Source organism: Magnolia sinica, chromosome 16 (genome assembly GCF_029962835.1).
Source record: "Magnolia sinica isolate HGM2019 chromosome 16, MsV1, whole genome shotgun sequence".
NCBI lineage: Eukaryota > Viridiplantae > Streptophyta > Magnoliopsida > Magnoliales > Magnoliaceae > Magnolia > Magnolia sinica.
The window spans coordinates 68004281-68029662 of record NC_080588.1 but is presented as its reverse complement, the minus strand read 5'-3'; the positions used below and the strand labels follow the sequence as shown (position 1 = coordinate 68029662).

General features: G+C 40.4%; 1 protein-coding gene across 3 annotated transcripts; it reads right to left on the bottom strand.

The window, feature by feature from the left end:
- Nucleotides 1–1903: 1903 nt before the first annotated feature.
- Nucleotides 1904–21810, bottom strand: LOC131229057 (uncharacterized). 3 transcript variants are annotated; one of them, XM_058224915.1, is made up of 7 exons: nt 20903–21810; nt 19579–20069; nt 14827–15017; nt 14343–14409; nt 14162–14268; nt 2209–2276; nt 1904–2098 (listed from the first exon to the last, which is right to left on the bottom strand). In XM_058224915.1, exons 1-5 carry the CDS (start codon nt 21675–21677, stop codon nt 14248–14250), a joined length of 1545 nt encoding a protein of 514 aa, XP_058080898.1. In that variant the 5' UTR covers nt 21678–21810; the 3' UTR covers nt 1904–2098; nt 2209–2276; nt 14162–14247. The 3 variants fall into 3 exon arrangements, with proteins under 3 accessions (XP_058080898.1, XP_058080896.1, XP_058080897.1); XM_058224913.1 differs by having other exon boundaries at nt 14162–14252; nt 20903–21809; XM_058224914.1 differs by having other exon boundaries at nt 1904–2091; nt 14162–14252; nt 20903–21809.
- Between the last annotated feature and the right edge of the window lie 3572 nt (nt 21811–25382).

The following is a 25382-nucleotide window of genomic DNA, read 5'->3' as shown; positions in this document are numbered from 1 at the left end:
CAAAGGTGGGAACCCACTATGTGATGAAATTTGATCAAATAATAATGTGATGTATATCATTTATATGATTTTTGAATTCAAATCAATCCTGTGGATTTTTCACCGCTAGATACAGGTGAGTAATCCTAATATATCTCATATTCTTAGAAATTAAAATAGAATTGATTGTGTGGTTAATTGATTAATGTGTTGTATCGATTAACGCATTATTTTGTTGATTTAACTGATGGCAATAGATGAAATTGTGACACATGCTCATTTTTGATCTCACATTTGATTACTAATAGTCGATGGAATCACATACTTATATTCCTAATAAGATAAGAATTTATGAATAGTTATGAAATGATAAAATTATACATCATTCATCGCATACACACTTTGCATTGTTGATCTTGAGGGACCTCCTTGGAAGATTATCGATCCTAATAGAATTGTTACCAGATGCGGGCCATGCCTATGCCTAAGTAAATGTGGAAGCCTACCCAACGAGTGGATGCGAGTTGACGGTAATCTAACACAAGCATATGAACGATTACCTCATCTGATGCATTTATACATCATGTGTATTCATGTCATTTCGTATTATATATCTTGTACTATTTTAATTGGTATGTACATGAAACATGCTAAATTATTTCACTAAGCCTGACCAACTTACCTTTTTTATTAATGGACAAACCGTACAAATGGTGTTACAGTTGATGAAGTTGCTCAGAAATCAGACCATCTAGTGGAACTTGAACATGACCCACGGAAAACGTCGTTGTATCTATCAAAAGAAGGACAAGCCACATTTGGATCGTTCCTAATTATTTAATTGAAAATTTACATGTTAAGATGGTCTGACTCATATATAATGAATGATTGTATTAGTTATATGATTTTAAACATTTAATTGGTTTTATTTACTTGAATTGTTACATGTTTATAGCAAGTATTCTCATGAATGATGCCTAATTTATGCTGATTGAATGCTTATAAATGTTTAAGAATTGATGTATGTTGATGCTTAAATCATTTTATGTAAATGATTGTGAATGAAACTAGTTGAAATGTAAAATGAATATTATTTTTGCCTATGAATAATCGTATAATGAAATAAATTAAATACACATAATGTACGAATTACGTCTCGAAACTCAAGTCCGATTGTGCACACTATGTACTTGAATTTCAAAGTGTTACACAACACACCCATACTGGCACATACACCCACACCCAATTTTGGCTACACCAGCATTTGAGGGAACCTGCAAAAAAGGAGATGAGCCTCGTCCTTCCTATAAAATTGCCTTTTTAGGCCTTTACAAAACTCCAACACCAGCCTACTCTGCCAAAGCAGATCCTCTTTGGTGGAGGGCCACACAGCCCATGGTTGGCATCCCCTCATCGTTTCTTGTGTTTAGGCCCAACTCAGCTATGCGTGGAGATGCTTGTGTCCTAAAATTTCAGGGATCTGATAAGCCCTACTTGATGGATGACCTCATCGTTTCTTGTGTTTAGGCCCAACTTAGCTATGGATGGAGATGCTTATGCCCTAAAATTTCAGGGATCTGATAAGCCCTACTTGATAGATGACCCGGATCTCGCACAAGTGTGATGGCTGACACAAGTCGCATCATCAATCTCCTCTCCGAGGGAGCATTTTGAATTGGATTGCTAAATACATGATTGTGCAATCACACCTTTTTCAAGTGACTCTTCAAGGCAGATTTGAGCAGCCATGCGAGGGTCAATCCATGAAAAACTCCAAACAATGGATTGGGAGTAGATACATTGATTGGCTAATCCAAGATTAACCAATACAAGGACCCAAAGGGAGCCATAATGAAGTCATTATCACCATCAAACAATAGTTGCCGAAGCACATCTGCATCCATTGCCAACCTACACACACATGTAATCTAAACCATACATACATTCACATAGAAATTCTATTATATAAATGTACTTGCACACATACATGTTATGTACAGAGGAGCCATGACATTTCTACAAACATTTACGATTCACGAGTGCATAGGTGTATGGGTACAGCACATCTCCCTCCAGGTTGAATGCAAGCTCCCATACGTATCACTGGTCCACCTAGAATCTCAGAGAGCATCAATGACCAGGAGTAGAACACAAGCAAATAAAACTCCCTAAGCACAAAATTATCAGAAAAAGATTGCAGAAGCAATGAAACAATAGATTCATGCTTACCTTTGTGGAGAGGAGGATCCTCAGAGTTGGATGAGCCTTCTACAAATAATGGCTAGCATCTTCTATCTCTGCATTACCAATTTGCAATTCAAATGAGTTATTAATCAATCAGCTTGCCTCTTCAGACTTACGAATGGATTCATGGCCTAAAGCTTCATCGATAATAATAAAGAAATAACATTTCTTAAGGGTCTTGATAGTTGTCAGAAAATGTACATGAATTAGTGGAAAGATGCAATATGGGTACGAGCAAGTCCAAGCTGAAGATCCCAAAACCATGGCAAACCAGTAAAACTAATCAATCTTAACTAAACGGCTGCAGGTTTTTTTGATAAATATGGTTTTTTTTTTTTTTAATGGCGCGACAATATTTTATCATCATGCTATTTGGTGCAACCAAATGCAGACTACACGGAAAAAGACAGACAAGCACAGCAAATAGCCTGTAGCCAGTGACACTGTCATTGCTAACTTGACTCTGGATTGCAAATGAAGAAATGCACATAACAAAAAACCATTAAAACCCATTAGCCTTGGGCCTCTTCCATTAGCCTCCACTCTTAACACCTTTGTCCCCACAACATTAGCCTCTACACCAATAAGCCCCACACCATTAACCTCTAAACCCGCACCATTAGCTTCTACATCTCCACCATTAGCCTCTACACCCGCATCATTAGCCATCATATCCTTAATCTCAAGGAGTAGAATGTGAGGATCTAAGAGCTTCAGGAGTCTTCCCTTAGGTGTTGGCAAAAGGGACACACCACAAGGACGTGTCAATTGGCCAAGCAGTAGAGTAAAACTGTCTTGTTCTTCTTTCTTCCCTCAAATCTCTAGCAAGAGGAACACCTTAGTCACCCATTCTCGAAAGAGAAGAACGGGCATTAAAGAAAGAGAAGGGTAAGGGAGTTTGGGAGCTTCAGGAGTCTTCCTTTAGATGTTGGCAAAAGAGGCATGCCATGAGAAAATGTCTAATGGCCAAGCAGTCAGGGAGGACTGTTGTTCTTCCTCCCCCAAATATCTAATCAAGGTCCACCATGAGAACTAGAAGACACTTTGAAATGGAGTTCTGTTTGCTATTTTGCTATATTCTCTTCTTTTCTACACCTCCTGCTCACTTGCATTATTTTATTTTGTTATTGCTTGCATTATTTTCCTTAGATTGCCATTGTTTTGTGGGCCTTTTGCCTGCAGCACTAGCCCTAAAACTCGAATCCCAGAAAGTGAAGACCACACACGGGCGGGCAAAGAAGGTGATTCATACCTTCCTCCATAATTGAGGCCCTTGCTTGAATCTCTAAAAGCAGGACCATATGTGGAGTCATTCGAGTCAAAATCATCGATTTAACTTCCCGGTTAGGTGGCTCTATAAACTACAGCCATTTGTAGATCTGAGATTTGTCAGCATTCACAGAAGGAACCATCCCATATCAAAATCTGCCAGCAAAACTTCCACAAAGGGAAAGGGGTTGCCCCTAGCCAAAAATCTTGTAATCTACTGAAGGCTAAATTCGTAGAGCCAAATAATCCAAGTGTTAAGATTGATAATTTTGTTTGAAGGACTTCAGTACGGTCTAACTTTCCAAAGATCCATGTAAGGGCCACAATTAGGATGAAAGGTGTTATGTACCTTTTGCGCTTGTACATGTCTCTACTTTATGTGAATCAAAGTTCATGGATTAGAACTCCGGGCAAAATTCCTTTGTCCGAATAAAATAAAATAAAATGACAGAGGAAAGGGATATAAAAGAAAGAGAATGTAGCAAGCAATAATAATTAAACAAAATGTAGAGATTCCATCTTTAGATGATTTTTATTTCTACGGAGTGCCTTGGTTCCAGAGATCCGGGTAGAAACGAACCCTCGAATCTTCCTACTAGTTATGGTTTGGGATACGCTTCTCAAGACCCAAGAGTCCCAGAGGCATACCCTTGCCAACTGCCTTTAAGAAGCTTAGAGTAGTAGATCCTTGACTCCCTTCTCTTTCCGTAAAGTTTAGCTGCATGTCTTCTCTTTTGTCACAAGGTGTAGCTAGCTTGGCGTTAACACCACGTAGATCATGAAAATAACTCAGTCACACATAGCCTACTCTACATGCTAATTTTGCATACGTTACACACTACATGGCCTATAGTATAAGCTATGCAGCTTACATTACAAGTTATTTTGGTATACGCTATATAGCTTACAATATGAGTTCCTTTTCACTAAAACATTAAAATCAATTAATGTTTTTAATGATTTGTTACATTTTTCATTATTTAATATTTTCAATGATTCTAGTAAAATAATATAAGTAATAGTATTAAATCAATTAGGTTGCTCTTATTTACTTTTGTTGCAATGAAAAAATAAATCTGGACCTAACTAAATAGGTTCTGCACTGAGTTTTTTTTTTTTTTTTTTGAAAGGTAACTTGTATTAAAAGAAGGAGAACAAAACAAAAGAAAGGAACTGCAAAGGAGGCAGAACCTTTAAGACTGAAGGAATGATAAATCTACATTGAGCCCATCCCTATGGAACACCCATTTAGCAATGAAACATTTAACATAGGAGGAGACTAAGTGGGGAGGCTTCGCTTCATTCTGAAAATACCTATTGTTTCTTTCTATCCAGACAGCCCACCAAACCGCCAAGATTGCCATCCGCCAGACCCAAGAAATGGGTTTGCCTAATCTGACACCATGCCAGGCCTTAAGGAGCATGTCCACATCTCTAGGGAAGCACCAACTAACCTTGAAGCAGGAGAGAATTAAATAGTGTAATGGGCTTGGGTAACACATATAAAAGGACCTAAGACCAAACATGTTTTACACATGGTTTGGTTTTTAAAAAATAAAGATCTTGGAGTTTAGGATTGAAGTACATAATCAACCCTTCTCTCTACATTCTACCTCTCCCTCTCTTTTACCACTCTCTTACTCTCCCCCTTCTTCTCTTCCATCTCTTTCTTCTCCAGCACCGTTTCTACTGATGAGCCCTACACTTAACCAGCACATGCATTGCATGCTGCCCATGTCAAGGGCTAACCATTGATCACCCATGATAGCTGGCTGAATGTCAAAGCAGACATTCAGTAATTATTTAGAGCTGTCACAAACTCCATCCTTCCATTGACAATTTTGACTTCAGCCCCAACCATTCATGTAAGATGTGGTTTATGAGGTACACCACTGACAAAAACCTGCTAATAACATAGCTTTTCTTCTAGGAGAAAAACGTTGATACTCTAGCCAAGTGTGTGGGGTTATACGCATGTCTAAGATCTAGGTTGATCGACAGGTAGACCCCACCATAGCCCAAAAATCAATCTTGTCCACTCATGGGGAGGGTTGTGCATGTATGTTGGGTATGAATTGGTTATCCTATGTAACATGCCATTTTTCTTGTAGGTGTGTGTCCCACTTTTCATTGAACAGCTTGATCTTTCAACTAGTAGCCATTAGGAGTACCTTATGAATATGGCCTGAATCTCGTGCATGCATAACACCTACCACACTTAGCCAAAGTATTAAAGTTTCTTGTAGAAGAAAGGCTACATTATTACCAGTTTTCTACCAATGGTGTACCTTTTTTTTAACAAAAACAAAGAACAAGCCCCATCTTTTTTATGGTTCAGACCCTCTTTTTATTTATGATTTTAACAAGCCACCCCATCTGATATCTCCAATACATGAAATAAACCAATCCCAACCCGACCAACACAAAAACCCAAACCTTCTCTCCTTCTCTCTCTCCCCAACTCGATCTCCTCAATGCTAAACTCCATCCTCTCCACATTTCCCAACATGCCCTCGTCCATATGCGCATATAACACACATGCCTTCTTCCCCTCCCTCAATGCCACTACAGTTGGGAACTTCTCAACATCAAGAACCTCTGCCTCCCCCACATGCCCTTGCTCTTTTTTTCTCTTTTTTTTTGAAGGATAACTTATATTAAGAGAGAAAGAAAAACAGAACAAACAAAGAACAATGCTGAGATAGCAGAAGGAAAGCTAAGCCTTAATAAAGGCTAGATCTACATCAGGCCCATCCATATGGAAAACCCATTCCGCCATCAGACATTTGACGTAAGAAGCCACGCCGTGAGAAGATTTTGATTTGTTGCGGAAACAGCGGTTGTTTCTTTCTGTCCACACCCCCCACCATATTGCCATGATCACCATCTGCCATATACGAGATGTTGGCCTACCTATTTTAACGCCATGCCAAGCCTTAATAAGCGCTTCTACATCCCTAGGGAAACCACAACTGACCTTGAAGCAAGAGATGATATCTGACCAAATGGCCTGAGCAAACGGGCAGTGGATCAACAGATGGTCCACAGATTCTTCTGCTTTCAAGCAACAGATGCATACATTGGTTAAGACCATGCCTCTTTTCCTGAGGTTATCTATGGTGAGGATTTTCCTTTTCCCAGTCAGCCAACCGAACACGATAAATTTTGGGGGGACAGCATACTTCCAAAGGAAATGAATACCCTGTGAAGAGGATCTACCGTGACTGAGAGAGAGATGCATGTAAAGAGATCTGACTGTGAAAACTGAGGATTTGTCAGCTTTCCACGTTAGACTCTCCTTCAAAGACTGGTTCAGAATAACATGATGCACGTAGTCCAGAAGCTCTACGAACTCACTAATTTCCCAATCCTCCAAGTTCCTACGACATTTAATATTCCAAACTACTCTATTTGCTACGATAGAATAGTTATCAACAATGAAACTGTTCTTCCTCTCGGCAAGGTGGAAAATGGAGGGGAATTTCTCTTTCGGCGGGGTGTCTCCAAGCCAGATATCCATCCAGAAGTGAATGCAGTCACCTTTGCCTACTGTAAAACCTATCCATTGGATGACATCTTTTTGTAGGCGATAAATGCCTTTCCAGATCACGGAAGCCCTATACAAAGAAGACTCTGAAGTCCACCAATCTCCTTTCGAACTCCCATATTTGCCTTTTATAATTTTATTCCACAGACTGTTCTTTTCCGTACCAAGTCTCCAAATCCATTTCCCTAAGAGAGCCTGATTCATCGTTTTTAATTCCTTTACGCCTGCGCCCCCCTCTGTTATCGGTTTGCATACTTGTCTCCATTCCATCAGATTGAAATTCTTCTTATCATCCTTCCCGCGCCAGAGGAAATTGCGCCTGAGGGAGTCTATGGATTTAAGGACCGTAACAGGGTAGCGAAACCAAGACATGAAGTAAGTTGGGAGATTAGATAACGCTGCTTTAATCAGCGTGAGCCGGCCACCGATAGATAGGTAACGACATTTCCACGTAGCCAAGTGATGATGAAAACGCTATATGACCTTGTCCCATTGGTTTTTTTTGGACGGCTGATGCATAAAGGAAGGCCCACGAAAGTCGCCAGGAAAGATCCCGAGGAGCACCCCATGAGATCTACCATGTCGCTAACTTCCTGATTGTCCATATTGACTCCCTAGATTATAGATTTGAACATGCCCTTGCTCTTCAAGAGCCTCCGCCTCAACATCAAGGTTCATATGTAGCTAATGAACTACATCTCACATGAATAGTTGGGGCTGAAGTCAAAATCAAGCTATCAACAGAGGGATGGGATTGGTGAAGAAAATCATCACTAATAAATTAGCCAGCTACCATAGTTGATTAATGGTAGGCTCTTTACATGGGCAATGTGCAATGCATGCTCGGCTTGAGCGTCAGGCTAATCAGTAATAACAATGCAGGGAAAAAAAAAAGTGATAAAAAATGAGGGAGAGTTAAAAGAGAGGTAGAATGTAGAGAGAAGGGAGAGAAGGGTTGCTTGTGTACTTCAACCCTATACTCCAATATATATATATATATATATATAACCGCGTGCAACATTGGCCTTAGGCCTTCTAGATGGATTGGTCCCAAGCCCATTGCATTTATTCAACTCTTTTTTTATACCTGTCCAACTTGGTTAAATTTTTTTTATTTTTTTATTTTTTCCTTTCAACACTTCCCCTCAAACTGGAGTACCTAATACTAATGATACCTAGCTTGCAACAAGGGCCTAACATAATTTATACTAACAAGGAAATGCCTTTATATATTTTAACAACATTTATACTTTCTTTGCCTATTTTTCCTATTATTTTAGGTTAGTTTGGTTGCACCTAAATTTCATTACTAATCAGACTAATTTGGTGCAAAATATCATGATATTTAGCACAGTCAATGTTTTAATTAGCTATGCTATGTAGTGCATAGCTTACGCTACATAGCGTATCTTGGCCTTAACGTTACATAGCGTATCTTGGCCTTAACGTTACATAGCTTATGAAATAGGTCAAGCCACATTTAGCCTATGCTACATGATAATTTGCAAACGCTACACGCTACATTGACTAAACTACATGCTATGTAGCTCACGTTGCAAGATACTTTCACTACAACATTAAAATCAATTAATGCTTTAAATAATTTATTACATTTTTCTACTTCTAACAAAAATTAGTTAATCTTCTCAATGCTTTTAGTAAAAATAATGTAACAGTATTAAATCAGTTTCATTGCTCATTTCTTTACCTTTATACTCAATGATTACCCTTTCCTGTTACTTTAGGTTACATTTGGTTGCAACAAATATTGTGAAATTTTGTTAAATTTCATTATCAATCAGTCTAATTTGGCTAATATCATGAAATTGGTGCAGCTAAGTGCAACCTTGATTAAAAATCTAGAACTAGCATTTAGATTGTGCTACACACAATGTAGCTTACACCTCATGCTTCAAAGGGGTGAGCGCTGTGATACACGTCATTCGCTATTTAAAACATTGGGCACAACCAAGCCCATCCTTAATTAAAAATCTAGAAGTAGCATGTAGCTTATGCAACATGCTATGTAGCTTAAGTTTTTACACTTCTGAGGGGTGAACGCTACACTACACACTATTCGCTATTTAAAACACTGATTCTAATCTACAAGGGTTTTTTTTTTTTGGCTATGTCCCCAATCCAAGGTGAGGCCTATCATATAAACAATTTGGATCATCGAAAGATGACCCAAGATAAAAATACTAAAGCACTATATCCTATAACACTAAATGCATATAATATAGACGACCTAGGAGTTTTATACTTTTACTAAGAAATCGATAGAGAACAAACAAAACAAAAAAAAAAATTAGAAAGCTTTTTAAATAATATTAGCAAATAAAGTTAGGAACTTCTAATTGTTTCTTACTAATTACTAATTATTATTTATAATTAGTAAATAGTAATACAAAATAATAAAACAAAGGGTCTTTTATCCGAAAATTCCTAGGAGCATATGATATTCCCGTAAAATGCTTTTGACTGTTCATATTTACTAAAACGCTCCTATGACTATACGGATGGAGGATGAAAAGTCAAAATTACCTTTGATAGGAGAATTTCAAAGAACCAAAAGCCCAGTCTTTCCCCTGGGCGCAAGGAAATTACACTTTGAAAAAACCAGAAGCTATGTTGACCCTAACTTGTTGTGTCTTTGAAAATCCAATCTAACCACTATTTGCATGAGCTAATTTTAGGCCTAGATATTAAAAAGCCATGATTTAGGTGGACTATACGATTGGAAACAATGTACATAGTGATGCCCACCCTCCAAACTATTTGCCCTCCGTGTGACCCATTTGAATCATGGATTGTCCTGACTCTTGGGCCCTACACTTAAATGCTTTTGTGGAATCTAATGGTTAAAGTGGATTTCTTATAATCTTCAGGGTGGGCCCTATAACGTTGGACATATCTCCCAACTGTTTCTTTTCGTGAGGCCCATCTGAATCACAGGTCAGCCCGATTTTTTGGCCTTGGGTCTAACATGGGATTACACAACTAATGGTCGGAGTGAATTTTGCATACACGTTATGGTGAGCTTGGGTGTGCCTCTCATAATTTTTTTATACGAAAAGCTAGATCTCTTCAATCAGTTGTGAGAAGGATGCCACTGAAAGCGGATTGCATGGCGCGCCACATACCACGTGTTGATGTCACCAAGTTTTGAGGGCCCCACCATGATATATGTGTTATATCCACACCGTCCATCCATTTCACGAGATAATTTAGGGCATGATCCCAAAAATGATGCGGATCCAAAGCTCAAGTGGACCACACCACAAAAGGCAGTGGGCACAATGATGCCTACCGTTGAAACCTTCCTAGGGCCCAGCATGATGTTAATTTTCCATCCAACCTTCTCATAAGGTCACACAGACCTAGGTGAAGGGAAAAAAACAAATATCAGTTTGATACAACTTTTGTGACCCCTAAGAAGTTTTCAATTGTAAGCATTCAATCCCCACCGCTAAAGCTGTACACGAGCAGAGTTAGCTTGGTAACTCGCTCGACTCGACTCGACTCGAAAAAGCTCAACTTGACTCGGCTCGAAGCAGAGTTCAAACCGAGTCGAGCTGATTTTTGGAGCTCGAAATGATCGACTCGACTCGAAAAATACTTGAACTCGGCTTGACTCGGACTCGACTCATGTAGTATATATACCCATTTCAAAAAAGAAAAAAACCCTAGTTACATCCCTACCCCTTTTGAAAACTCGAACCGTGCACCTCTCTCTCTCTCTCTCACCCTCAGCCTTCTCACTACACCGCACGGCCACCCGCCCGCCCCTGTCAGCTATTACCCGCACCGCCCGCCCGCTCGCCCCTCTCGGCTGTTACCCCTGTCAGCTTCTCCCTGCACCTATCCTCTCTCTCTCTCTCTCTACTCTCTTCGGTAAGTGTTCTTTCAATTTCAAACTGAAATCCAATTCCTCATTGCTGATCTGTGAAATATGTTACCTCTAGGGCCCCAAAATCAGGTTGATCTGTGAAACATTCTGATGTTATTGGAACTCGACTCGAAAACTCTGCCCAAACTTGGCTCAAAATCTGCTCAAACTCGACTCGAACTTGAACAAGCTGAGCACGAGCTGCTGTTCCGAGCTTGAAGGCCAAGCCGAGCCGAGCACGAGCTGAGACTCAAGCAGTCCAAGCCGAGCACGAGCTGGGCAAAGCTCGGCTCAACTCGACTCATGTACACCTCTACCCACTGCTAGCTGTAGTGTGGTCCACTTGAGATTTGGATCTACCTCATTTTTGGGCTCATGCCCTAAAATGATCTCGCCGAATCGATGGATGGTTTGGATATAACACATACATCATGGTAGGGCCTATGAAATTTGGCATGCAATCCGCTTCCAACACCACTGCAAATACCAAAGCTAAATCTCTCCAAGAAGTAGTTGCAAGGAGGACGCCACTGCCAATTTTTGGTGGGGCCCACTATGATGCGTATGTGAAATCTACTGCAATTATTAGTTGTGTAATCCGACATTAGGCCCATGGCCAAAAAAAAAAAAACAGGCCGACCCATAAGTCAAATGGGCCACACCAAAGGAAACAATTAGGAGAGATGTCCAACGTTGATTTTTTACAAGGCCCGCCATAAAGATTATAAGAAATCCACTCCAACCATTAGACTCTACAAAAACATTTAGGCCTAGGGCCCAATAATCAAGACAATCCATGATTCAGGTGGGTCACAGGGAAGGAAACAGTTTGGAGGGTAGGCATCGCCATGTACACTGTTTCCAATCGTGTGGTCCGCCTAAATCATGGATGGGGCTCAATTTTTTTTATATCTATGCTTAAAATTAGGTCATGCAACTACTGGTCGGATTGGATTTTCAAAAACACAAGTTAGGGCCAAAATAGCTTTCAAAGTGTAATTTCCTTCCACACGAGAAACACCACAGGGCCTTCAATTCTTCAAAAATCTCCCCATAAGGGTAATTTTGACTTTTCATCCTCCATCCGTATAGTTAGAGGAACATTTTGGTAAATATGAAGAGTCAAAGCATGCTACAGGAATATTATATGCTCCTAGGAATTTTCAGGTAAAACCCCCTAAAAACAAATTAACAATTTGTATTTATAATTTCAATTTTCAAGTCCCAATTCCAATCATAATTTATAAATTTTAAAGCATATTTCTAAATATTAATTAATAATTTGAAACTATAATTCTAATCCAGATTACCGTAAGTACTAGTTAGAAATTATAGATTTCAATTATGTTCCCTATTTCCATTAAATTTACATATTTTATTTACTTTTAACAAATTAAAAATGATAATTGCATCAAACTCATGAACCAGCCAGGTCTCCCAAAACCAACTGCGTCAGATGGTTGGCCAATTGGACCCAATAAATCCATCCAACCCAATGGTTCACTATCAAGAATGGGGTTTTCGGTGGACCAATCCATTTTATTGGGGTCCAAGTCTAAACTGGTCAAAGTGGCCAGTCCAGTTGGGGCTTTAAAACACTGATCCAGGTCAGTTTTAAATCCAACATAATTCGAAGTAAAGAACAAGGCCCTTGACTGGGATTTTTCTGAATTGAATTATTGGAATCACCTATAAAAGACGGTGTTTGCATAGATATGGATAGGATAGTTGAGGCCTCCTTAATGCTGAAATATTTCATGAAGCTTTGTTCAAACATGTTAGTTCTCAGTCGTCTTTCACTTGCTTTAGGGTCCACTCTCCAGCAGAAATTTAAAAAAAAATAAGTTGTTTCTATCATCTTGGATGATTCATCATCAGGTGCGAGAACTACTTTCAAATCCATTGAAATTATGTGGCATGCATGTTTGCTCATTCCTTCAAAGCATTCTTCCAAACACTGTACATGACCATCTTTTGACTTGCACAAAAATGATTGTAGTAAACTGAAAATAGGCCAGATATTCTAAGAACCTTTGAAGTTACTATACCATGTATTGGTTATTAAAAAAAAAAAAAAACTCCTTTTTGTAACGGGAGGAGCGGGAGGACATTTGTGCCCATGCAATTAGTTTTTAGGTAAGTCGTGGCCTTTAAGATTCTACAACCTTAAATTTGATTTTCAATATAGTTAATCTTTGTCGAAATTTGAAAATCTGGGTGCTTATAAGCCAATGGCTTGGATTTTAGCTGCGTCAACGGAAAGCTTGGATTTTACTGCTCCTCCACCTCCCATTTCGGGCACAAATAGCCCGCTCCCACCTCCCCTTACGTTCACATGTGTAGCCCACACAAGGATCCTACCAAGGAGCCGTCCAACAAAGGCTATGGTAGGGCCCACTGTGATGACTCTAAAACATCAATTGTACATCTATTGCCCCGCCTCATGTTAGAATGTAAGCCAAATAAGAGGCAAATCTAAAATTTGAGTGGGCCACAAAACCTTTAAAAAGTGCGGATGGGTAGCCCACCATTGGCGACCTTCTCTTTTATCTACATGTAGCAACATCCTTTCCCTCCAATTTTCTCTCCCTCCAAAATTCTCTCCATTCCCCTCTCCAAATTCATTGCACATGCCACTTCCCCTAGTAATGATATAATAAAAGAGGATCCTGTTACAAAATCTACAGAGTGATCATGCACTTGGATTTTTCTGTTTTAAATCTTCTAACCAAAATCCACTTGAAACAGTTCTTTTCTAAAAGGGCCATCATACTTCCAATTGCATCTATAAAATACAGCATTCAACCTAGCTGGTTTATGCAAAAAATCACCAGGCATCATTCGTTGTTCAAGTCATTTCCTTATTTTATCCATATTGGAAGGATAGCACACAAACCAAATACTCATGAACAGGATACGTTAAGCCGGTACTGATAGCAGTATGTTCCAAAAGATAAGAAAAGTTTGGTCCAATCCACAAATGGTGTAAATACCTATTCCAGCAGTTACAGGACTTACAGAATATGAGCCAGTGCGGACGAACTTAGGATACTGGGAGAGCAATAGTTAGGTGATAATGATGACACTATGTTAACAAAATGTTATTGAAAATAAGTTTAGTCCAATCCATAAATGATTTAAATATCTTCTCCAACAGAAACAACACTTTTTTAGACAAGAAAGCTCAGAAGAAATGAGAATACACACAGCAATATAATAGGTGGGGAGCGTACCTCACATATCAGTGGAACCATAACATCCACATGTAAAAAGTTGACAACATCAGCCCCTCGTCAAGTTCCGCCACTTGTCCTTCAAATCAATCTGCATAGTTCAATCTCTAATCATTAAATTAATACCATGGAGAACGCAAGAATACGTGACAATGTAAATGAGCAGGAGCACCATAGATACCTCTGTTCTGTCCTCGAATATTTGATGGTGGCGGTTTAAAATGAATTTCCAGTTCCCTTTGCCATGGCTTCACAAGCAAATAAGTATGAGATAGTGGGAATGTTTGTCCTAGACAAATTTGGCAGGAATATTAAATCTTAAAAGGAAAAGTGATTAACTTCCAAGTAATTTAAACATGGAAAGTGTGGACGAAAAACATCTGAAGTAACTTCATCTAAGACAACTACAACTAATTTAAAGATGACAATAAAGATATAAGAATCCAGATCCTTCAAATAAAATGAAACGGAATAATATGAGGGAAGTGGCAAAAGATTTGGCTATGGGTGGGGAAGCATCAACATCAAAAAGCTAACAAATAAACAGCTAGGAAGCAGGAGCAAAAGTGTGATTCAAAGCAGGAGTAACACCTGGGAAGAAGGTTTGTGAAACTAAATTTTGGAAGATATTCATCCTTGCAGAAAGCTGAAAAGTAACAACTTACTTTTCCACTGCCTTTCTTAAAGTCTCTTCTTCCAATGAACTCCACTTCTTAATTTTTCTCCTCTTAGAGTATCTAGTGATTTCTCGCTTCTTCAAAGGAGAGATCACCCGGTTCTTTGGACTAGGTAAATGAAGTCCCCTTGAACAATTTGGTGATTTTTCTGATTGGGACGAAATCGAATCATCATCCCACTGCACGACAAGAAGATTACTTAAGTATTAATCAGGTATTGAAGAAAAATTAAGATTTAAAATAAAAAAGTTGACTTGCATTTAACATATATTCAACATAAGGATTTCAATGTGAAATTATCGGATTAATGCAAATCCATTAACATGAATCAATTTGATTTTGTGCCAATAATAAATCCAACATTGAGGGTAATTTAAATCATTGTGATTTTATATCACACACTCACCAATTACAAGGACAAAATGCTATTTATATAACTCAAAAACTATTAGTGCGCAAATTTCAGACTTTAGCAAGTGATCTCTAAGGTATAAAATGGTTATGAGAGAAGTCATTTCGAAAGCTCAGGGGGCTTTCTTGGTTGACAGGCAAATCTTGGATAGAGCTCTCATTGAGTATGAATACACAGAGGAAGAAAGGGTGCTGTTTGTAAATTGGACTTGTAAAAGGCCTATGATCATGTGGATTGGACTTTTCTTGACTATATGCCAGGGCGATTGAGGAGTGGGGAGAAATGGAGATGGATATGGGAGTGCATGGGTTCGGCAAAGTTTTCGATCTTAGCTCCTCCTATCTTTTCATGGTAGTGGTGGAGGCTTTGAGCAAGATGCTGAAGAATAGAGCTACAATGGGCTTAACTAGTGGCTTCAAGGTTGATAGCTCCGACTTTTAGTCTCACCATGGGCTCTTGTTTTGCGATGCAAAAGAGGAAAAAGTGGAAAAGCTCATAAAGTTCATGAGGTGGTTTCCAGCCTTAAGGTGAATATTTTGAAGAGCAAGTTGTTGGGGGTGTGCACCCCCAAGGAGGAGGTCGATAGATTCGCACGGGTGTTCAGTTGTAGGGTTGGTGCATTCCCCTCTTCCTACCTCGGTCTCCTGCTTTGTATCCGCAAACTAGCTTTGCATTTATGGGATAAAGTGATCGAGAAGATGGAAAGAAAGCTCTCAGGATGGAAGAGTAGGCATCTTTCTTTGGGGGGCAGACTAACGCTCATTAAAGCTACAATGTCCAACCTAGGGTTATACTTTGTCTCTATTCCAATATCTGACAGTGGTTCTTAATAAATTAGAGAAGGTGAGAAGGAAATTTCTTTGGCAAGGTGCAGATGAGCGTAACAAAGTTCCACTTGCTTAAGTGGGATGAGGTGTGTCACCCGATTTAGTAAGGTGGCGTAGGAATTAGGAATTTGGAAGGTATGAATTCCACTCTTATTGGGAAGTGTTGGCATTTGGGGATGGAGGAAGATAGGCTTTGGAGGGAAGGGTTGGTTAGGAAATATGAAGTTGGTAATGAGGGATGGGGAATGAAGGATTCTTCCCTTTACAAAGCATTGGCTATTTGGAAGGCCATTGCAAATATGGGCCCTAGTTCAGGGAAGAGATCAGTTATTCTTCGGGCAATGGAGAAAGGACAAGTTTTTGGGAGGATGTGTTGGTGGGCAAGCAGAAGCTGAGAGAACTTTTTCCAAATCTAGCCAGGTTAGCCCTAGAGGTCGATAACTCCATTGCATTGTATTAGAGTTGTACACGAGTCGAGTTAGCTTGGTCAGCTCGCTAGAATCAACTCGAAAAAGCTTGACTTGCCTCGGCTCGAAACTGGATTCAGATCGAGTTGAGCTGGTTTTTGGACCTCGAAAAAAGTTCAAGTTGAGTTCGAGCTTGCCCGAGCTCGACTCAAATTGGCTCGAACCCCAACTCGAATCGGCTCGGTGACTCAGTTATTTTGATCTTGATGTTGCTCACCGAGTGTTTGATAAAAATGACTCAACGAAGTGTTGTTTCTTGGATTGCCCTTCACATCAGGGTATTCTCAAAATGGGCATTCGAGGGAAGATTAAAAAAGCAAATCACCATTAAAAAAAAAGAACTTTACATCGTCAGACTGCCCTCATATCTTAATCTTGATGCTACTTGCCGAGTGTTTGATGAAATGCCTACAAAGTGTTGTTGCTATTTTGCATTCAAAGTGTGGGAGATTGAAGATGCATTCTGTGTTTGAGAAAATGTCACACGGGCTCGAGCTCAGCTCGAGTTGGTGACCAAACCTAGCCGAGCTGGCCAGTCAAGCTCGAGGACCGAGCTAAGCCGAGTTCAAGCTGGGGTTGGTTGCTGGACGAGCCGAGCCAAGTTGTGCCAAGCTTGACTCAGTTTGGCTCGTGTACAACTCTACGTTGTATCTCTCTTTCTCGGCTAATGGAGTGATTTGGTCTCCCCTTGCCATGGGATGTCTAATGAGGAGCTAGACGAGTTTTTACAATTGTTGCATCGATTTCAGGATGTGCATCCCTTGGTGGAAGAGAAGGATCATTTGTGTCAGAATGAGAGTTCGGGTTGTTTTTCTGTCAAATCATTCTTTAACTTCCTCATTTGTGTTGAACTGTGGGGCACCTCCAAAGTTGGCAACATTAGCATGGCTGGTGGGAAGGAAAACAAATATTAACCATGGATATCCTTCAAAAGAGGAATATTGTAATCCCCAATGTTTGCCTTATGTGCATGTGGAATGCGGAGGCGGTAGATCATCTTTTCATCTTGTGTCCCTATGCTAGAGAGGTGTGGGATAGGTTCTTCACTATGTTTCGAATTTCGTGGGTGGTGTTGGGTTCTATAGAAGATTTCTTCCAAGCTTAGAGTGGGGGTGTGTAAGAAAGGAATGGTACTGTGGGATTTGTCATTATTGGCAGGTATTTGGGCTATTTGGGGAGAAAGGAATAATAGGTGCTTCTGGAATCGGAGTGACTCTATAGCAGAGGTGATTGGGCAGGCTAAGGTTGATGTTATGGGATGGGCTTCTTGTATAGATTATTTCGATAGTTGTAATCTTTCCCCCATGCATTGGGCATCTTTGTTGTAATTTTCGTTTTTCCTTCTTTTAGTGTTAATTAAAAATTTCATCATCATCATCATCTCTCTCGAAAAAAAATAAAAAATAAAAAAAGAAAGCAATCATCCACACGATTATTCTAGAGTGGTTGCTCCATTTTTCCATTTAGCGAGTATGGACTCTTTGAGTGCCATTGCAATATATATATATATATATATATATAAAGAAAAAGGAGCATCATGCTACTCACCTTTTTCGCCTTTTCATGTCCAAAATGTTCTTAAAAGTCACATAAATGTGCATAGGAAATTGCTTGGGAAATCTAGGTCAACAGTGATGGTTTCTCAAAAGCCAGCCCCTTCCTCAACTTTTTGCATTTTAGGGTTTCAGTAAGCATTTTTCTGAAGTGGGAAATCTTTTCATTTTCTGTTTATTAAAAAATAAATAAAAATCTAACAAGGACACTAGAAAACTAAGCAAGAGTATATGGAGAGGGACAAATATATCTAATATATCTAATGTCCACAAAATCAACAGAATCCAATAGATCAACTCCATTGCCATTTACCTCCTCCAACCCACGGAATCCGGGGAGAAGGAACTTTCAAGCTGTTCGCTTTTTCTAAAATTGTAAATGCAAAACACGCCTCCTAGACATAACAATGGACATGGCCCTTTTCTAATCTTTTGATACCATGAAAGCCTTGAATATACATAGAATAATGCCAATATCATTCCATTCAACTGTTTTCTCCAACTGCAAGACCCAGTGGCTTCGCTAATCATTCTCACTTCGATATGTGATACCATGACAGCCTTTAAATATGGAAAAGGTCTCAAGTCCAACCAGTTGGACCAAAACTAACTGTCCACCCAGCGAATAAGTTCCAACCTTTCATGTCCATGCAACATCTCACCTGTCCAATAGGTTGTCCTCATCATGAGGATCAAATTGTGCGAAAATCAGCGGCATCCACCCATCAATGGATCACACTAGTATTTTCTTATTTATCAATGGCCATAACTTGTTTTCTATGGTTCCATCCCCCTGATGATTATGAGGCTGATTTTTTAACATGGTGGTCCTTGAGGTCAGCCCAACCTATTGGAAGGATTGGATGCAGCATGCACATGATAGAATGGAAGTTATTCACCGGTTGGACCATGACTTGTGGTCCAACCAGTTGGACCGTAATTTACGGTCCACCCAGCAGATAACCTCCAACCTATTAAGTGAACAAGACATCAAAACCCTTCGAATAGGTTGACCTCACCATGAGGATACCTAGTGGAAAAATCAGCCCCATCTACCAATCAAGTGGGCCACATCATAGAAAACTATGTCTAGGCATTGATAAATAGAAAATTACAATTGTCGTCCACTCAATAAGTGGATGTGGGTGATTCTTGTACAAGGCAATCATCATTGTAGGGCCAACCTATTGGACGGATTGGATGTTGGATGCACATGAAAGGTTGAAAGTTATATATTGGGTGGACCGTAACTAGTGGCCCAACTTGTTAGACTTATTTGAGACCTTCTCCTAAATGTGTACGGTCCGTATTTGACAGATGAATTTGATGAGCACCATTGCTACAAATCCCAAGTCCAGTAGACAGTTGAAAGACATTCAATCAGTGACTTGAAAGAACAGGTAGAAATCTAGCCCCCATTTTATGACATAATAATGTAAACCATCAACCATGCCTCAAAGAAAGGATTATGAAATTATCACCTCATAAGTATGGGCAGTTCTATTCCATGCCATAAGGCTAGGGAATGATGTTCCGTCATGATGCTTGCCATTTTGATTTCCAGTAGCAGTGGCTCCGGCATTATTAGCATTTACACCCTTCTCCACAGAGAGGTTATTTGTACCAACATCTACCCCATTTTGATGTTCTTCCAGTGCCTCAACATCAACCCGATTTTCACATTCTTCCTGTGCCTTGTGGCTTATTTCAGTTGCCATGTTAGCCAATATTCCTGCAGCCATTTCTAGAGCATCTGGAAGCGGGTCTTCCACAACTGTGCGCAGATTTGTAGAACTTGATTTAAGGGCTTCCTTCACTTTCACAACTTCAACCAAAGGCAGGCGGTCAAATTTGTTGTCCATTCCAGCAGCACCCACTTCTTTTAGCTTTGCAAGTGTACCTTCCATAGTAGAAACTGTGTCTTGATCAGATACATCCTTTTGTGCCGGTGGCAGACTTCCCATATGACCGCCTGAAAAATACAAATGCAGTTGCTTACTCAGATAATGAATGCAGAATTCTGAAGAAGAAAAATGAATGAAAAAAAAAAATGTAAAATTACTTCAGCGAAGCAGAAGAGGAATGCCAAATTAATGGCATTTTCAACTGGGGTAGCATTCTGTGCAGGTGGGGCCACCTCTCAGGTATCCATATCATTCTTCCAACTGAATGGTATGTTATCAGAAGCTGGATGCAGTATTTAGTAAGAAAAATGGCAAGGAAGAAAAAAGTATAATGGCATAAAAAATAAAAATAAAAACAATGAGAAAGAACATGAAAAACATAAATTTGTTTCAGCGCAGCCAATAAATCATAAGAGGTATGCCCAAGTCAAACAGGCGTTTCGACTGGTTGAGTATTACATACAGGTCATTGAGCAGACCCAACAGGTGATGGGCTAAAAAACAAGCTCCACTGAAAAATCCCAATCATCTGATCAGTGAACTTTTTCCCATCACTTGTAGACCATCAGCCACACACCATTCTTAAACATCATCCACGGGACAGAAATTGAACGGTACGGATTGTTTGGTAAGGAGCTCTTCACATCCAACTGGACCCATATTATTATTTTAGCGTGTAAATCCAAGCATGTATTGTTAGAAAAATTTAAAATAAATAAATAAATAATTAAAAATTAAAATTTTAAAAAAAAGAAGAAGAAGAAGAAGAAGAAGAAGAAGAAGGAATGTGCAATTATTTCAGCATCTACTGCTCAAAACTTCAAAGTAACAGTACTCAAAAATTCCACACTAGTAGGAAACTAATCATTTAAAAAAAGGATTTAAAAAAAAAAAAACTGACCTCTCCACGAGGAGCAAACCCTCACTTCCTCATCCTCTTCCTCAACATGATCAAATTCCACACTGCCAGCACCATCATCAATGACAACCACATCATCAGCACCCAGCCCCGCGCTCACACCATCCAAACCAGTAACTGAATCCCGCACATCTGTTTCCTGCCCACAAACCTCCACCGCTGCATATTCCAAGAAAGATGGTCCCATCTCCTCCACAGCCTCTTCCAAATACACCCTAACCGAATCCAAGGCCTCCTTCATCGTCTCCCGCGCCCTCAGCTCCCCCCTCACCCCACTATTCCATACTGCCGTCATCATCTCCTTCTTCAATTCCATCAACCGCTTTGAAATCAATCCGACGCGGAGATTCGATCTCTCCATATCAGAAACCCTACATTTCCAGATCCGATTGACGGCCTCCACGAACTCGTTATGATCCTCGGGCTCGCATTTCAAGAATTTTGCTGTGCATTCCGCTGCGACCGCGGCATACGCAGCCTGCATGGAGTCGGGGATCGAGAGGCCCGCAGAGTGATCAAGATCTTCGATCAATTCGAGAGATTCGAGGGTGGCTTCGGAGATTGAACGGTGGGAGATATCGGAGACGATGGAGCGGAGGAGGATGGTTTTGTGGAGGCGGGGGTAGTCGTTGGAGACGGGGAGGATGGAGGTGAGCCGGTGTGCGACCCACGCGTCGAGGTGGGGCTGGCAGAGGAGGAATTCAAGGATCCAGGGGGATGTGGTGGGGTCCATGCCTGGTGAGATGGACGGCTTCATGTCGAGGGACTCTTGGAGTTAGAGCAAGGGTTAGGGTTTGACAGGAAGAAGGAGAACTGGAAATCTCCCGCGCTGTCTGATAGAGAGCAGTAGCTTCTGCTGGAATCTGTTTCCTTCCCGTCGTTCGATTTCGAAAGAGAGAAACTTTATACTCTGGCGGCGTGTGATGGATGACACGCTAGCGCTTAGAGAACTAGATCGGGTGCAGTGGGAAGCGGATTGCGTACTGAGTAAACTCTGTGGGACCCACTGATTTATGTATTTTATACGCTCTGTTTACCCATTTTACTAGATAATTTTTTATCTTTAGCCTAAAAATGAAGCGCAAGCAAAGTTCAAGTGGACCACCCACACGAAACAGTATGATTTGAATGTCCACCGTTGAAAAATTCCTGAGGGGCACAGAAGTTTTGGATCAAGCTGATATTTGTTTTTTTCCTTAGTGCATTGAAGTAGCTTTTTCTGCTCCCGTTGTGAATCTCCGAAACGTCTTATTTTTGGGCCAGGCCACGGGCTTCTGAAGTCTAAGTCCAACCTCAGCCCAATTTAAAAAATGGGGCTGAAATTCAAGCCCGAGCCTGAGCCCGAGCCCACCACTCGGCATGATGATCCTGCCTAAGCCCAACTCGAAGTGGGCCAGCCCGGATGCTTGCAATATTCAAGTCACTTACCAAGTGACCTAGCTTGCATGGCTTACACGGCTGGTGGACTGGTCTAAACTTCAGAGGCGAAGGAATCTACACGCTGGGGACCGCATGATGAATGGCTAAATCTTACATCGGACATGTGTTAGTTGACGTTCTATGCCGTTCCATGGTTGGGTGGGAATTGGGTTCGGACGCAGGAGAGTGGATTAGGTGAGACCCCAGCCTCACTTCAAGATGGTGCAGCCCTTACCATCGGTTACCATGAGGGCTACCTTGATGTACGCATTATGCATCCACTTTAATTTTTCTATATCATTTGAGTGTATTATTCCAAAAAATGAAGTACGTACTGTTGGAATATTTAGTTGAATTAAATAGACTATTAAAAATCGAGAACCAAAAAAGGAAAATAAAAATGAGAAAGAAGAACTTATTGAATGAGACGAGGCGTGACTGAGTCACTCGGCTTGAAATCGAATTTACTCCCCTTGGACAGCGTCCCAAGTGCAACAGGTTTTCAGAGCAATCGACCTCCAGGATACAACGACTATGACCCGGTCCCAGCGGTGCACTCACTGTACACGGGCTCGAACCACTTGCAGTTTAATCCGAAAGTGCTGAGTTGACTCAGCAATGAACTCAGTAGAAAATGCTTAAAACCGAATATCAGAGAGCGTTTTATAAGAGATGAATTTTTCGTATATATGAAACTGGAATCGGTTGTCTTTATATAGACTCCGAAGTGGTGCATAAGCACCCTTTATAAAAGGTTAGGTCCGTTGGGTTTAAACCCAACAGGTGCGACCAACCGGAAGGGACGCATCTCTCTGGTTTAAAACGAAAAAGCGCAAATGCGAGTACACTCCCGCACATACAGTCCTGCGAGTACCCATACACACACCCACGCGAGTACACACACCGCACCCGCACCTGCGCCCAGGCCCAGCCCAGCCCAGCCCGTCCCGTCCCGTCGCGTCGCGCAAGCGCACGCGCACACGGACACGGACACGGACACGGACTCGGACTCGGACTCGGACTCGGACTCGGACTCGGCTCGGTTCGGCTCGGCTCGGCACGGCACGGCACGGTTCGACTCGGCACGGCACGGTACGGCTCGGCTCGGCTCGGCTCGGCGCGCGTGCTCGTGTGTGGTCAATGGCATAGATTAGAGCTATTGGCATAGCCCCCCCAGGACCAAATTCACATGCCCCCTGAAAGGGGCTCAAGCCCTAGGCAAAAAGACTATCTTATATACAAGATAGTTTACCTTTTCAAATTCGATGTGGGATAACCCACAACACAAAAGTACTACAACTTTTCAAAATTGGAGGGAAATTACCGAAAATTTGAAAATTTAAATTTTAATGCTATTTTAAAACAAAATACAACAATCCCCCACATGTTTTTAAATAAACCCTTTCGGATTAAAGCGTAATAGTTGTGCAATGGTGCCGGTGTTACCATAGACTTGAACCGACATTAGAGTAAGCAAGACAGGTCTACAGGAATCAGGTGACACCATAGTCTTGAACCTGAATCCTTTTAATGTAAATCGCAAGTACATGCCACTCACACAACTCTTCCTCTGCAAGTGATTCTGCGGTTCGGTGCGTTTCGGTCATAAACCATTACCTGGATTTCATGGGTGCTCTAGAGAATTCGCCTAGATTCTCATATGAAGCAGCCTCCACTTCCACACCCATATAGGTGAATTCCATCAAGTGTATGCAGCAACTGTATACACCACCAAATATATGGTTATAGATTCATTAAGAGTTCTAACAACTCATCCTTCTACGTTGCTGCTCGCACTATACACCATAAAAGGGGCTCATACAACTCAGTGTAATCGTGTACCTCGTGTCTCGTTGTTTTCCTGTTGAACCTATCTCATGGGATCTCCACTTGTATAGGTTGGGTTGCCGACACTGACAGCTTATATATTAGGCTCAGCCCCATTCCCTTTGATGTATCATTGACTAACCTTTTAGATAGTCCTTTAGTCAGAGGATCTGCTAGATTCTTTTCTGACTTCACAAAGTCAATAGATATGACTCCATCACGCAACATATGTTTCACTATGTTGTGTCTGAGTCTAATATGTCTGCTCTTTCCATTATATATTTTACTCTTTGCTTTCGCTATAGCTGCTTGACAGTCACAATGAATAGATACGGCCGATATAGGCTTTGGCCAGAATGGTATATCAGCTAAGAGATTTCTAAGTCACTCGGCTTCTGTTCCAGCCTTTTCTAAGGCAATAAACTCGGATTCCATAGTAGACCGAGCGATACATGTCTGCTTGGTAAACTTCCAAGAGACTGCTCCACCTAAAGTGAAGACATATCCACTCGTGGATTTTGTCTCATCTGAATCACTAATCCAGTTAGCATCACTGTATCCTTATAATACAGCAGGAAAACCATTATAATGTAAACCATAGGCTATACTGCCTTTTAGGTATCTCAAAATCTTAGACAAAGCATTCCAATATTCTTTTCCAGGGTTATGTGTATATTTACTTAGCCTTCCTACTGCAAAAGCAATGTCTGGTCTAGTGCAGTTTGTTAGATACATAAGGCTACCAATTATTCTGGAATACTCCAATTGAGACACACTATTTTCTGTATTCTTCATGAGAGTCACACTATAATCATAAGGAGTACTGACAGGTAAAAAGTCAAAATGGTTAAACTTTCTCAATATCTTCTCAATGTAATGAGATTGAGATAATATAATAACACAATTTTTTCTAGTTACTTTAATACCCAAGATTACACTAGCCTCTCCTAAGTCTTTCATGTCAAACTTAGATGACAAGAATTTCTTAGTTGTATTAACTAATTTAATATTAGTTCCAAAAATAAGCATGTCATCAACATAAAGGCATATAATAACATAATCATTTTCAGAAATTTTACTATATACACATCTATCTACATCATTTATATGATAACCATTTGATTTTAAAACATCATCAAAATTTTCATGCCATTGTTTAGGAGCATGTTTTAAACGATATAATGATTTAATTAGTCTACATACTTTATTTTCTTTT